This window comes from Acomys minous (genome assembly GCF_964271855.1).
Source record: "Acomys minous genome assembly, chromosome: 4".
Lineage (NCBI taxonomy): Eukaryota > Metazoa > Chordata > Mammalia > Rodentia > Muridae > Acomys > Acomys minous.
In genome coordinates, this window is record NC_140486.1 from 17,684,054 (window position 1) to 17,700,099 (window position 16,046).

At 44.0% G+C, this 16,046-nt stretch overlaps 1 protein-coding gene across 1 annotated transcript in view; it reads right to left on the bottom strand.

The window, feature by feature from the left end:
* MBD2 (methyl-CpG binding domain protein 2) overlaps positions 1-12,787 on the bottom strand; it is a 58,520-nt gene extending 45,733 nt beyond the window's left edge. Inside the window, exons 1-2 of the mRNA XM_084780681.1 lie at positions 12,118-12,787; positions 401-560 (exon numbers count right to left, since the gene is read on the bottom strand). Coding sequence (XP_084636807.1) covers positions 401-560; positions 12,118-12,662 — 705 coding nt within the window. The 5' untranslated portion in view covers positions 12,663-12,787. The remainder of the gene's footprint in view (positions 1-400; positions 561-12,117) is intronic.
* Between the last annotated feature and the right edge of the window lie 3,259 nt (positions 12,788-16,046).

Genomic DNA, 16,046 nt, shown 5'->3' on the forward strand with positions numbered 1-16,046 from the left:
GGCAAGAGGCTCAAGAAAATTAAGGGCTAGTGAAAAACTGTGAGGATGAGAATAATTCTGTCTGTTAAGTTGTATCATCAACATCAAAGTCAAAGTTACACTGCCCCTCCTCAAATTCTAAACTTAAAAATTACTATGCAATTATACACTACGAGGTAAAGTTACCTCTTTTTAGACAAAAGAAAAAGCTATTCTAATGAAATACTGACATGCACAGTTACTTAACTTTCTCTGTGCGAGTACTTCCAAATATAGAAAAATAAAACCCCACTTATAAATTGTAAAAGGCTCTAGTGGAGAGAGACGCTTGGGCAACCAAGATCTCCATGGCACAGTCACAACATAGATCACGCGGGAGAGCGTGCGAAGTGCCAGTCGATGCCTAAGTACATTTACCAACCTTGTTCTGATTGAGAGGGTCATTCCGCAGTCTCTGTTTGTTCTTCTGTAGTTTACTGGGCATCATCTTGCCAGTTCTGAAATCAAAACTGCTGAGGTCAACGGCATTTCCCAGGTATCTTGCGAGCTGTGGTTTACTTCTGAACTTCTTACCACTTGGACTAGAAGAAAACAAGTTTGATTGTAGAAAAGGAAATAATAATAGCCCCTATATAGCTTTTCTAAATAGATCCCTATACAACCTTTTGAACAGTAATGTCTGGTCTCGATTGTTAGAAATTATAATTGTATGGGTTTGGTTTTAATTTCGGAATTATCACAATTCTTGAAGGAACTTCTTAGCTTTCTGCAGAAAGAGATAATGTCTATTTGACACAGCTCTCTCGTAGGTGCACATGCTGCTGCAGATCATCCTGCTAACACTCACGGAGGTATCTGCTGGAGGACTGCACACCGCCACACGCACACAACCGCACACTCCCTGCAAGGCTCCATTCTCACCAACTTCTTCCCATACTGTCTTTCAAAACCACTGGTTTGCATACAATGCCAACAGCTCAGAAGCTTTTAAAGTCAGTAGCTGGCAGCACAGGCTTATAACAGACTTATAACAGGAAAACGAAACTCTCCAACTTTGACATGTAAGTATTTCCTACTAAAACAACTGAAATGAAAAACAAGTATTAATACCTGTGAACCTGTTTGTTCAATTCTGACATGACTTTTGCTTTGACAAACTATCTAAGATAGGCCTATCATCCAAGGATATATTTAGAAATACATATGTATATACATGTACGTATATGAATACAATAACAACTAATGACAAAAGAGGCCAAAGATTTGAAGGAGAACAGAGAGGAGTATATAGGAGGTTTGGAAGGAGGAAAGAGGGAAATGTAAAATTAAAAAAAATCAGCAGGGCAGTAGTGGTGCACACCTTTAATCCCAGCACTCAGGAGGCAGAGGCAGGTGGATCACTGTGAGTTCGAAACCAGCTTGGTCTACAAAGCGAGTCCAGGACAGCCAAAGCTACCTGTCTCAAAATTAATTAATTAATTAATTAAAAATAAAAATAAAGAAATCATAGAGATCTAAAGAGAGAAAGTAAGTCTATCAAAAATAATTTCTTCTCAGCCAGCTGTGAGGACACAGGCCAGGCCTGCGATCCCAGCACAAGGTCAGCTTCAACCACAAGGCTACTTACAGATTAGCCTGGGGTATGCGAAAACAAAGCCAGAATGCAAAACTATAAATACGCCAGGACTGCAGAGACCTTCCTTAAAAGGCTTTCTGTGTCACTAATCTGTAAGTTGCTTTTAGGGAAAATTTCCTGAAAGTCTTTTCTAGCAATTTTTTTTCAGCCAAATATGCTAGAGCAAACTGTGGCTGTGTCTGCAGAAGAGTCCCTGGGAATTCTGGAGAGCATCTCTGAGAGATATGACCTTGCACTGACTGATCACAGAAGTCCAAAATAATTCAACAAAGAATTTTAAAGACACTGGGAAACAAGATAATAAAACATTACTCTGAATGGAAGTAACTTTAGGCTCAAGGCTGAAGAGCCTCACATCATTTGTCACATTCTATGGTATCCTGTAATCACACAAAATCTAGACAGCTGGGAGACCTATCTACATTTGTTTTTTCCAATCCCATGACTTAAGCATTCTTGGAACACAATTCAAAGTATAAAATACTCATCCAACAGTTGACAATAACAACCACCATTAACCAGATCATAAGAGAATAAATTATGTAGCCAAAACCAAAATCCACTCTGGGAAGGAAGATAGGATCGCACACACAATGCCTCACATCTAATTGTAACTTATATTGGAAATCAAGCCACCAGGTTACTCTCAACACTGGCCCGCATTTGATCACCAACTCCAAGCACACGCTCCCCGCTTCTCTCCCTGCCTGGACTCCATCAGTTACTCCATCTTCACCAGTGGCATACCCGCCTATGTAGTACCTAATGCTCCAAGACAGAAGGACACTAACAGTCCCTCTGTCCCCACATTCCCCAGCTACCCATCCAGCACTAAGTTCAAATTCTATATGCTCAGAGTCCCCAATGCTGACAGAATGTCTTCTCCTCCTTAGTAACTCATCAAAAGCTCTCAACTAAAAATACTGTTTCCAGACTTTTCCCTGTCAACTTTGATATCCTGAATTCCAAACTCAGTCACTGAAATATGTCATGTACCTTTGATTCCTCCCAGTCTGTCTTTCCAGGTAGGATAAACCTGTCAATGAGCTATTAAATCTTTCAAGTCCATCTAGACTGTCACACCCTTAGGTAGCCTTGTTATTCTCCAATCCAAATTAAAAATAATTGTAGAATCCTCTAAAATTTTATTTCATTACAATTCCTGTATGTTTCCTCAATTCCTATATATTTTCAACAACCAAATATTATAAACTCATTTTTCTAAAACTCACAAAGGTCATTATATAGAGGCAAGCATTGAACAAAGTAACTTTCTGGCAACACAAGTCTTATCAACTAAAAAAGAATGTAATTTTCTTTTCTAAGCACTCAGGGATTAAACTTTAAATTTTTCATGTTTAGTCAGTTTTACTACGTCTTATTAAATCACTCAAATTAATTTGAAAAGTTATAAAAATTACTATACTGCTCAGTCATTTATATGATCACAGTTTTAATTAAGCTAGAATACTCATGTATCTCTTACAATCAAATACTCATGTGACTGATAAAAAACATGGAGTAAATAAGGGAATGGAGAGAGGAAGGGAGGGAGGGAGGATGCTAGGCCTGGAAATACGTGCTGTGATCTTAGCTACTTGGAGGCTGAAGCAAGAGAGAGAGTTCAAGCCCAGTCTGGGTAGTTTTGAGGAAGTAAAGAGTGCAGGTGATATAGCTCAGTTGCATATGCTAACCTAGCATCTATCCACAAGAGGAAAGCAAATGTGTTACTTTGGCAATGATACTGGTGACTTCAGACACACAGTTGAGAAAGACTTGGAATAACCCCACCTCAACATCCCCCACCCTCAAATAGTAACAGCCTAAACAGGAAGCCATGGAAGAGAGCTTTTAAAAGCTGGGATAGGATGCTGGAGTGTAGGCTCTCCACAAAGCCTGGCTTCCAGCAGGGGTGCGGGTGGGGACGGATCCAGCTCTCTTTAAGGGACAGGCCACTAAGAGTTGAAGCATGCTCCGGTGAATATACAGACAGCACAAATTGGACTTTTGTTTTTCACAAGGGCAGAGGGGAGGAGTGGGGATGGACAGAAAAGGGCTGGGAAGCAAATGTTATAGAGGTATATGATGTGAAATTCCCAAAGAATCAATAAAAAATATTATGTTGGGGGAAAAAAACTCCAGTACAGGATAATGAACAAGAAAATTTCTTTCCACAAAATAAAATAAAAATTCTTAATCAGATTTCCTCCTAAAGATCTTTTTAATGGAATAAAAAGTTAAGCCCTAGTATGGACTTTGTTTCAACTGACTTTCCAGAACTTGAAAATATTCAGGCAGTAACTTTTACCAAAAAGATAAGCACCAGTGTGCTTAGCATGTGGCTGAAATAATAACAAAGTCGCTTGGGGAAGAACCAATACATTTCAAAATTGAGTGTGCAAGAGGTATTATTTCCTTATGTGCTAAGTCACCTTGAAAATATGCCATCACCTCAGTGTCACTCATCTTCAGAGCATAACTCATTAAGAAGGCTTTACTCTAAACACTTCGCTCCTCAGACCAAGGAGATGTAAATACCTGAGGACTCAGCCCCAAGACACAGTTCCCGTGTACAGTGTGGGGCCAGCAAGCACAAGGCCCAAAGCCGGCCTCTCGCACAGGGAGTAACAATTCTGACTGCATCCGTGTACAGGCTAGAGTAACATGGTTTAAAACACCTCCAATGTTAATTTAAAAAAAAAAAACAAGTATCAACTGTTAATTATAATTTTTTAAAGTCTCACAAAACTCCACTAAACTATATAATCCAAGAAGAGTGAAATGCAGCCGTTTTCAATGTTCAAAATACCAAGTGGTGCCGATAAGTTCCACTTCACTCCCGTCACACGACGGGACTCTGCAAGGTATCTTGCACGTATGTGCCCCGCAGAAAACAGCAGGGCAAGCCAAGGTCCTTTCTTTAACGTGCATCGAGAAAGTACACCTGCCTGCTGAGGACATGTTAAGGCCTTGCTCTGCAGGACAGGAAGGCAAGCAATTGGAGGACAAGGCCCAAGAGACAGTAAAGTAGGAAATGGACTCCTGAGATTGGCACCATCTGCACAGTAGCAACTGACCCTGGCAGTGTCTGGCTGAGCACTGCGCACCTGACTGCATTCCCATCTGCCCTCGAAGATGGCTGCTAGCGGTCCGCATCTCAGAAAAACCAGGACCTGCAAAGCAACTAAGCTTTACTCTAGAATGCCAATTAAACTTACAAGTCTCAATTCATAACGTAGGCTTGCCGGGTTGCTTTCTTACCACTAGCAGACTGTGAATACTATTAGTCATTCTCAGCTTGCTCTAACCCAAGCTAATCCAGTAATGAAATACTCTTTCAGTTTCGACCACATAGGAAAACTCCCTGTCAACTGTCCCTATGCCTGAACTAGCTTGCAATCATGCCTTTAATTTCTCTTACCCACTATTTAAATAGACATCAAAGTCATGGGTTGAATTTCTCAGTTCATATGATGGCATTTCATCTCTTGAGTCTCCTTTAATGTCTGTCAAACTGATTAAAGTGACGGCTAAACCTAACTCCACCTTAAGGAATCTTAACATAATTATCCAAAAGAAACAATATGTAAAAGAAAAGTTAAAAGCTGCACCTGCCACCCCAGAACACTTAGGGCTGCTTACATTGTTACCCCATTGTGAGCTCACTGGCAGCCTCCCTGAGCTGTATGTGTGATGCTCTTCACTACCACAGGGCACATCCTGATGACACTTTACATTTCCTCAAGCCAGTTTCTGACAGGGCTCTGAGTGTGGCAGCCACTTCAGTGGACAGAGATGTAGCAACCTGTGAGGGACAGTGGCACCTCAGAAGGCAGAGGGCTAGTAACACTGATGAAGAACATGCTCAGAAGTACAACGCTGCCCATCACTATCAGGAAGATCTGTAAGAGGAATTAAAAAGAACCCTCACGCAGGGAAGAAAAAAATCTATGTACTTTAACACTGGAAAGGTTCAAACTAGCCAAAACCCCAACTTCTTTTAAAAATACTTTTATTTTTTACTTTATGGACATTTTACTTGTGTGGACATTTTGCCTCAGTGGATGTCCAAGCACCACATGTGTGTAGCGACCTTGCATCTCCTGGAACTGGAGTTACAGACAGCTGCGAGTCACCATGAGGGTGTTAAGAATGAAACTTCGAGCCCTCTGGAGGCGCAGCCAGTGCTCATAACCACTGAGCCATCCCTCTAACTCCTTAAACTTTTTAAATTGTTTCTTTACGCCTTTAAATTAAGTTTGAATATATATATATATATATATTTTTTTTTTTTTAAAAGGAGTTCCTTAACATTAAATACAACTTTTAAATTTTACCTGAGGCTAAGTTGTAAAATTAGAATTATCTTTTTGTACTTCAATACAAGCCCTGTCAGCAGGAAACTACCAAATCAACTTTTTAAAAATGCACACCCCTTCTTCAAAACCCAGTGTGCATTGGCAGGAGAATGATTCAGGTCGATTCCTCACAACACCTCCGCTCCCCTGTAATGTAAGCGTTCCTAAGATGTACATTCAAAAGCCTCTGTCCAATATGCTCCAGTGGGTTATTATTACCCATGTATATTATTTCTATCTTCATGTCTGACCAGTTACTAAATAATCACCTTTGAACACAACGTGCACATGACCACAGCCAAAATGGTCTTAATCACGTCAGGTCATGTGACAGACTGATCTGCTGTCTGGCTCTGCATTCTAAAGGAGCCAAGCGCTCTTCCTGAAACAGCACACCAAACGCAGCTAGCTCCTCCTTAAAAGCCCTCAATGTCAGAGGCAGGCGGATCGCTGTGAGTTCGAGGCCAGCCTGGTCTACAAAGGAAGTCCAGGACAGCCAAGTTACACAGAGAAACCCTGTCTCAAAAAAAAAAAAAAAGGGGGGGGGGTAAAAAAAGTCCTCAATGTAAATGTAGTTCTTAGAATATGAACATATAGATATGTATATATGTATATATACATATATGTGTATATAATGTAGTATATAAAATGTTTATAATATATATCAGATAACATATAATATGTTAGATAATTTTTATGTTTTATGTAAGTTTAAAATAGATTTAAAAATAAACATAATAGCTTTTGGTGAACTTCCCCACCATTAGCAGAAGAGTCAAATGCCTATTTTAGCCTGGCTCCCTTTAACCTTTCAACTATTTCTCTAACCTAGTGACCTTTGTTCCAACCAAGTTGGTTGATTCATTCTATAATGAATGTCTTGAATGACTCATCTTTTACCTGGACTATAACGCAATGCTCCAATCTCCAAAATCTCCTCTGGAGACTCCTACTTTCCTTAGTATCCTCTGTCTACCATGGAGTCCCCTACAACGCTCAGGAAAAGTAGTGTTTCCCTTCTCTGAATGCTTGGCAAAAGCACAGCTGTGACAGGAAAATAATCATGACCTGACTACCGACTTCTCTTCTACATCTGCAATACTGAGCTCTGTGTGGTGACAGAATTTCCACGTTTAAACCTTATCTCCACAAGCAGCCTAATGAAGTAGTTATTTATGAATTAAATAAACATATTAATTTGCTCCAAATAGTGAAGGCTGGGTCCGGGGTAATAACCTGGGCTAGGACTACAGTAATGCCTTCCCAGCTGTGTGGGATTACATCCCTGGAATTGTGAGCAAAATTAAATCCATAGGCCACTCCTTACCGAATGTGGGGCCTATCTGGTTACCTGAGCAAGGACAATATATTATGAGGTACATGTGACAATCAGACCCCGCCAATGAGTGGGCAAACAAGCCTGGGGGACATGCTCACGGTGCCCCACTGGGAAGCTCAAGAGCTGGAGAACCATCTCCAGATCGAACCTTCTACCTAGCTGCCTCCTCTGGAGATTCCTACTGCTTCTAAGATCACTTATGAATTTATGGACTTTAACATCTGAGCCCGGTTCTTTCTAGGTCAAGAAAGTGAAGCTAGCCATGGTAGGTAGTTTGAGCCTACAATTCCTACACTTGGAATATAAACAGAGGGACTGTCATGAGTTCAAAGCTAGCCTGGGATTATATGGCAGGCATATACCAGGCCCAACAAGGGCTGCACAGGAAGAAAAAAAAAAAAGAAAGAAAAGCCAAGAGAAAGTGAGCTCCTAAAGAATCCTATGAAGAGGAAAGTACAACCAGCAAGTGTTACACAGAAAGCTAAATACTGGAAATGACAAGATCAAGGGCAGTAAAAATAAATAAATAAATATAAAAATACTGTTTTATGGATGCAGATGTGGCGATGAATTTTTTTCAGAAACTGTACCAATGGACCTTATAGTTTAACAGACCACACCCTTCTTTTAAACCTGCTTCAGATGATAATGTATGAACTGCCACAGCACTATCTCAGTAATCCTGACAGAAGGCATAATTATAGTGCTTAACTGGCAAGCAGAAGTGCTTCTGTTACAACTCTGGCAGTTTCAGGATAGAGCCAAAACATATTCTACCAAACCTAAGGCTCTCCCTGTGCGTTTAATTTCAGCCCAATTAATAAGTGTCAGGCACACCCTCTGTTAATAGGCATGGTTTAGTTTAAATTAACCTCCCCAGGAGCAGGCTAATTCGGGGGTTAGCATTACTAGAGTCTGTGTGAACGGCTGGGCACAGGTGTTCACATTACCACAGGAGCAGTCACCTTAGCCTGCCGCTAACGGATACGGCTTTGTGGGCTTCTGATTTAAAGGCAAGTACAGTAAGGAGCACCGACGTCTAAAACTGAGTCTGAAACGGAATCTGAACGCAGTTACACTGGTCCATCGCCTTAATCCATCACAGAAAATCACTATCACAAATCGAAGAGAAAAATACACTGCAAGTTTCACACAGTACTTTGTGCTTCCTCAGTGATTCAGAGCAAAGCCAGTCAGAGGAGGGTCACAGCAGGGTGCCAGTCAGAGGAGGGTCACAGCAGGGTGCCAGCAGCTCTACATAGGAACTATGACCCTGCGAGAAGCCAACAAGCCACAGAAAGCTCTCCTTGTAGCCCTAAATAGGCAAGTGTGGCACACCTGTTCTATATGTCTTTTCCATTTTAGAGTACAAGAAATGATACTGTAGTGTCTACAAAAAGATGTAATTGGCACTATATTGCTCAATGACCTTCCTAAAGATGAATTTGCACAGAAAGTTGGTTTTCAACTGGTTGAACTGGGATTATCTACTAAGAACCTTTAATATTTAAATGTGTAAAAAAAAATTCTACTCTCAACAAGCGGGAAAATGTGACCCCGAACAGAATGGAGTTCTGTGCAGCGTGACTTAGTTTCTTTCTGTCTACTTTTGTCTTGTAGTGCTGGATCCAGCGCAGAGCCTGGAGATGCCAGGCAAAGTCTGAGGACACAGCTCAGAACGTGGGGAACCTGAAGACAAGGGAGAGGACTATCATCTAACCCCTAGGGTCCATGCAGGAGGCAACTGTCCTGGCTGAGTCTCAGCAAATGGTGGAAAGCTAGCTACACCAGATGAAGGGGCTAGCTCAAGCTACACCAGATGAAGGGGCTAGCTCTGGCTACACCTGATGCAAAGGCTAGCTCTAGCTACCCCAGATGAAGGGACTAGCTCCAGGTTCTGGCAGAAACTCTCACTACATATGGAAGGAAGAAACCTGATACAGTCTCAGGCCTCCATACACACATACATACATACACACACACCACACAGACATACATTACATAAAAGATGTTTTACTGGTGGCTTAGGCCTTTAATCCCAGTACTTGGGAGGCAGAAACAGTAGACCTTTGAGAGTACAAGACCAGCCTGGTGTACATGGTGAGACTCCATTTCAACAACAATAACAATAATGATAAATGCTAGACAAGAGCTCTACACCAGTCCAAAGCTCTGCTTATTTTATTTTTAAATTTTAAACTGAGCATGGTGGCTGATGCCTTTAATACCAGCACCAGGAGGCAGAGGCAGGCAGATCTCTGTGAGTTCAAGGCCAGCCTGGTCACAAAGAAAGTTCCAGGAGAGCCAAAGTCACACAGAGAAACCCTGTCTCAAAAACAAACAAACAAACAAACAAAAAACAACCTAAAAACAATTAAAAGTTTAACTTGTTTTGGGTTTTTTTTACATATATGATTTATTATTTGGTGTGCATATACAGTGGACAGTATGCACAGCAGGACTAGGTGAGAGGACCTTATCAGTCCTCTCCTCACAGCACCTGGGTTCTAGGAATTAAACTCAAGTCATGCAGCTCGACAGCAAACACCTTTACCCGCCCAACCACCTCCCCAGCCTCTAACGCTGTACCTCTACAAACAAGAGTCTAATTGCATTAGCCAGGCTGGCTCAAACCCCGGGCTCAAGTGATCTTGTCCCTTAGTTTCCCGAGTCCCTAAGATGACAGGCATGTGCAACCACACCCAGTTTTCAAATAGCTTTTCCAGCTACATATCCAGAAAAAGTAGAGCACAAGCTTTGCTATAATGCAAAGGTGGTTGGAATAAATACAGCACTCCAAAACCAAACAAACCGTATCCCAAGCCAAGTTCCATAAGCAATGAAATACAGATCCCACAGTGCTCAACTGGGAATGGAGCTAGTCTGCAAGGGATTCAACCCCAGACACACACACATACACACACTTGTCAAATATATCAATGTATCTGCCTCCAGGACATCAGAAGCAGTTCAGGCAAAGCCTACGCAGACTGCCTACGGAGAAGCGATAGTGGTAAAATGGAATGTAAAGCAAGGAAGCCTTGTGAGTGGCTCTAAATGAGACCAATGGGCCTGGGAGTAGCAGCATTTTATTCTTAGCACCATTGTAGCACTGAGCTGAACAAACACACACCATCACCTTCGCAGTTTTCACACAGCCGTTCCCAGCCAGGCCTGGCGGTAATCCCACCTACACAGGGGACTGAGCGAGAACATCATGAGCTCAAGGCAAATTCAAAGCCCGCAAACTTAGGGCTCTAGTCACAAAATTGTACAGGGGGTGGGGGTGGGGGCAGGATATGACACAGTTTGTAGCACTTGCTCAGTGAGTACAAGGAGTTGATTCAACCCCCAACACTGAAAATAAGTTGTCTCAAACAAAGTGAAAATATGAGTTGGAACGCCACACTTTTTTTTTTTTTAACTTCAAGAGCTGAAAGTGAGTCAACCAATCATTCCAGCAGCCGGCAAGGATAGGTTCAGCATCTGGGGACGCTGCTGGCCTGCAGATGCACCAGGCCCTGAGTGTGACCAACAGCACTAAAGAGGGGAAAGCATTGTGTTCATATTTACATCTATACCAGCAGTAACTACATTCATTTTGGTGCATGTGCTTGTAACAACTTTTTAACTTTTCAACTTAAATATATTCATATATGAATTGAAAATAGTATGCACATTTCCCCTGCCTCATCCAAGGACCAATAGGAAATCTTTCACATTATTCCAACTTCTGAATGACTAACAACTAGGTCCCAAATTTTACTCAGATATTACACAGGCTGAGAATTATTCAATCTGTCCACAAGCAGAGACCTCCAAACCACTGCGTATGACACATTTGTGCTGTCCTGTGGATGAGATGTCCTAGAGGAACATTTAGTCCCGTTTGTTTATACTCCCTCTGCTATCAATGGCCACTGACCCTTTCCCGAGCTTGTCGCCACCGATCACGAATGAAGAACGTGAGCAGCATAAACACAGTACTGCAAGATTACATCCAAGCGAAAAGCCTTGAGACATTTCACGTTTATTTCTTAACTTGAGTCCTGGTTGACACTTGGGGGAAGATAATTAACTACTGCACGGGCTGCTTACGAACTACAGCAGCAGCAGCACCTCTGGCCTTTGCTCACCAGAAAGCCAACATCACCCTCTTCCCCAGGTGAGAAGCACAAGTCTCCAGACGTTGCCACATGGTCACTGGGGAATAAATGCTGGCCTAGGAGCCTGACAACTTCCGTTGTCAAAAAAAAAAAAAAAAAAAAAAAAAAGTACTGCTGGGCCAAAGCGTTCCAGTTTCTGGAGTTACAAATGCCTACTTGTGTGAAACCTCTCTGGATCCTACAAAGTTAACTGAAACTCTGTTCCTGTAGATGGCTAATTCTTCCACAAGTGCAAGCCTAAATGCACTTCTGATGATGAATCTGGGACATGCTGGGACAGGCGCCAACAGTGACTGGGTTTTATAGTTTCGATGAATTACACCTTCTTTTAACCCTTTCACGGACTGACTAACCAAACTTCCCATTAACCCTTTCCTGGCACACCATTTTCCCGGAAGTCTTCTACTGAATGTGTCCTCACCTTGCAGACACTTGTGCCCCTCACTCCACTCAGGTCTAACCTCTGCCAAGGGCTTCATTACCCACCACCCCCACCCCCTACACCAGTTCACCCGGTCCTTGTCACAGACCTCCAGGACTCTGCTGACATCCAGCATGCTAAGCCCTGCCCTTGGCCGGCTCTTGACCCCGACCCCGACCTGACACTGCGCCTCACCTCCCGCACCCTCAGAGAGGTACCTGAAATAGTAGACATCGCTCTTGCCAGCACTGAGCCCTGATTTTCGGATCACTTCCTCCTTCTTCCATCCGGGGGGGAGGGCCGGGCAGTCCATCCTCTTCCCGCTCTCCGTGGCCCGGGGTCCCCTGGGCCCCGGCCCCGAGCTCCCCGACGGGAAAGGGACAGGATCACGCCGGGGGGCGACGCCGCCACCGCTGCCGACGCCGCAGCCGCCCGCGCCGCCGTCGCCGCCAAGGCCGCTGCCGCCACTCTGGGGACGGCCGCGGCCCCGGCCCCGGCCCCGGCCACGGCCCCGACCCCGGCCACGGCCACGGCCACGGCCACAGACGCCGCCGCCCCGGGCCGCCTGCTTCCACCGCCCCCGGCCACGGCCGCCGCCCCGAGCGCCTTCCCTGCGCACGCCGCTCACCGGGGAAGGAGCGAGCGCGCTGCCCTGGCCCCCCTGCTCTATGGCGGAGTCGCCGCCAGCGCCGCTGCCGCCCGCCGCGCTCTCCCCCTCCTCCTGCTCCGGGCAGCAGCGGCCTCCCCCCGGGTGCGCGCGCATCCAGCCCCCTCCCCAGCCGGCTCTGCGCTTCTTCCGTAACCGAGCCCTTGGAATCCCGGAGACCCGCCCCGCCCGCAGAGCGGCGCGCGGGGGACGCGCGCAAGCATCATAGAGCGGGCGCGCACAGAGCGGCCCTCCCGCCTGGGGCGTGGCCCCGGCCGCGCCTCTTAGGTCCTCCAAGCTCTGGGCACGGCCATACTGTCTCCGCCTCCTCCGAGCCACGCCCTCTCGCCCACCTGCTCCGCCCTCCCCCGCCCTCCCCCGCCCTGCCCCGCCTCCTTCTCGCCCTTCCGGCCCAACCCCCACTGGGCAGGCCTAGCGCTGAAAGGAGGCTTGGGTAGAATCTGGCTGACAAGTGTGGAGACTGGCAGGGCTACTTTATTTCAAATAGGGTTAACTGTACCCATGGTGTGAGGTTACATGTGTTTGCTTCTCAGTTAAGGAACAAACAAACAAACAAAACAGATGGCTCATTTTGTGTTTTTCAAACTCAGCTGTTCTTTGAATGCGATGGCAGGTATCCTCCTGTCCACCATGGTTTTTCAAGGGACTTCAGAAAGAGAGAATGAAACTCTATAAAAATTGTTATCAGTGTTCTCCAGAACACTGGGAGTCCTGGGAGTCAGGGCCGTTGACCAATTCTAGGACTTTTTAATGGTACAGGAAGAGGAAAAATTTGGAATACTCTCTTCAGTTGTAAAGGGTTTGGCTTCTAGATTCTCCATAGAATGGCTAAACCCCCTGAATTCATCTGAAATTGACCTCATTTCGGGGAGTCTTTTCTTGATTTAAACTTCCTTGGGTCGTATAAAAAAATATTAGTGGTGACCTTTGACCTGGTAAAGACGTCTTTATGTAGAAAGTCCAGTTTTACCCACTAAACTCCTCCTTCGGGAATCTGGGTATAACTCTTCCAAGCCGGCCAACTCACTCTTGTGGGGTAAGTTTAAAGGACAGCGGAACGTTATTTAAAGAAATGGATTTAAATTTTAGCAAGTTAGGCTTTACTCTTACTTGAGAGGTGGAGTTTGCTGTGTTGTCCAGCATGGCCTTAAACTCACGGAATCAAGTGCTGTCCAGCCGCAGCCTCTCATGGAGTTGGAACTGCGGTGTCATACATCGCTCCACCTGGCTTAATGGAATTTTAAATTATTATAAAGTCCCTTTACAGACACGTGGTACTGAAACCCACAATGATAAGCTATAAAATGTTTGAAAGATGAGACTACACTGCGGCAGATTGGTGATAAAGTTGGATTTCTAAACATAGAGGACCCAAAGTTTGGGGGCCAATTATAACATACAGGAAAAAGTATTTAATGTAATGAAATAAAAAATTAAAAGTGATTTGTCTAGTATGAAGACATTAACTCATACACATAAAGTTGCCATTAATGCCCATAATAAATGGCTTTTTTTCTTTCTTTCTTTCTTTCTTTTTTTTTAAGACAGCATTTCTGTGTGTAGCCTTGGCTACCCTAGACTCACTTTGTAGACTAGGCTGGCCTCGAACTCACAGCTACCCGCCTCTGCCTCTGCCTCCCAAGTGCTGGGACCACGCCCAGCCTTATAAACGTCTTTTAATGTACTTGATTAGGGATATAGTAAATAATAACTTCCTGCAGAGAACCTAACTAGAAATGTGGCCAGCAAAGAGTTTGAATATCATGGAGAAATCAGAACTGGAACTGTATGCTTTTAGGAGTGGTAAGTGAACATGAAAACTGAAAGAGACTACAGCTAAGCTAGGCGTCCAGCTCAGTAGTATTGTATTAAACTAGTGTACACGAGGCCCCGGGTTTCCTTCCCAGCACCACGAAGAAGCAGGAGCAAAATCTTTGGCAACAGTAGGGAGAGTCGAAATGGGCAAGAATATAGTTTTGGAATTTTTTACATTTCCATTTTGTGTCTTTATCCTAGCCATAAATGCATTTTAGTAGACTAAGTCATATGAATTTAAGGTCATTATTTTAACTTCTACCAGATTCAGTTTGCTAAATTCCAGTAAATATAGTTCAATGTTCCTTTATTAAGAAAAAAACCTTTATTTAGAAACTTCAAAACCTTTATTGTCATACTTAACTTTCTCTACTATAATCCCATCAGGTTTTTTAAAGGCACTTAGGTTAAGACATGGGGGTGGGGGTTGAGCTGGGTGAAAGGAATTCGAAAAGTGTTTCAGAATTGCATTGATGTGGGGTCTGGGAGCCACAGAACCTTTCATAATCCGGTTATCATGAAGCAGAGATGGGCACCCCATAGTCACCAAAGGTAGATGACTCTGGGACACTGACTATGGTTCTTCATCTCAGGGCAATGAAACTCAAAAATGTGGCCTCTCATGGCACTGTGCAAGGCAGATTCAACTTTTACTAAGAGATTAAAAAAAAAAAAGGAATAAACTAAGGGAAAGTGAGAGAAATCTCTGAGAGTAGGAGGGGCTTCCAAAGATGGGGGGCGGTGGCAGGGAACTCTTTGTCTAAGGATTCTCTTAGGGCCACAGCAGAATCTGGAGAAAAGCTCAAATAGTAACTAAAGAAATGGGTACATTCTCTGTGCTGTCATAGGCTGAGCAAATACAGGAACTAGATGCCGTGCACACGCCCTGCCCACCCAGCCAACCAGGGAGAGGTGGGCCGTGAGGAGCAGTTCAAAGTGGTGCTCACCCAGGTAGAGGTGGTTGAAACCTTCTTTTTCATCTCTGGCTCCAACTGTGTTAGTTATTGACTGGTAACTATTAGTCACTTGGCGAGCGTTTATACCATCTGACCTTGCAGATACCTCCAGTACTGTTAATTAAACTAAGCTTCCTTTGTGCTCACAGGGAAATGAGCAGCTTGTAGTTTTACTGTGGCAGCGGTAACTTTATATCACCACCACCAAGGTAGCTGCAGTCTTTCTCGGTTCCCTGACGTTTAGTTCCTCGTCCATGGTGTAGTCTGAGGTCTCGTAGCTGAGGGTTTTGTTGTTGTTGTTGTTGTTGTTGTTGTTGTTGTTGTTGTTGTAAGCAATCTTTAAATTTTTAGTCTTTTACAGATAACTGTATTCCAAGGAAGAGTATAAGAGAAACCAGTAGTGGCTTATGTATGTCTCTCAAGGGCTTGGGGAATGTCTTAGTTTGGTTTCTATTGCTGTGATAAAGACCATGCCCAAAAGCAAGTTGGGGTTGAAAGGGCTTATTTGGGCTTAGATATCATGAGTCACAGTCTATTAAGGGAAGCCAAGACAGGAACCCAAGGTATGAACCTTGAGGTAGGTGAAACAAAAGCCACGGAATGAGCTGCTGTCTGGCTCCCTCCCCAGGGTTTTGCTCAAAGCCTGCTTTCTTAAGCTACACAGGCCCATCAGTCCAGAGGACACTACACCCCCCCCCCAGTGGGCAGT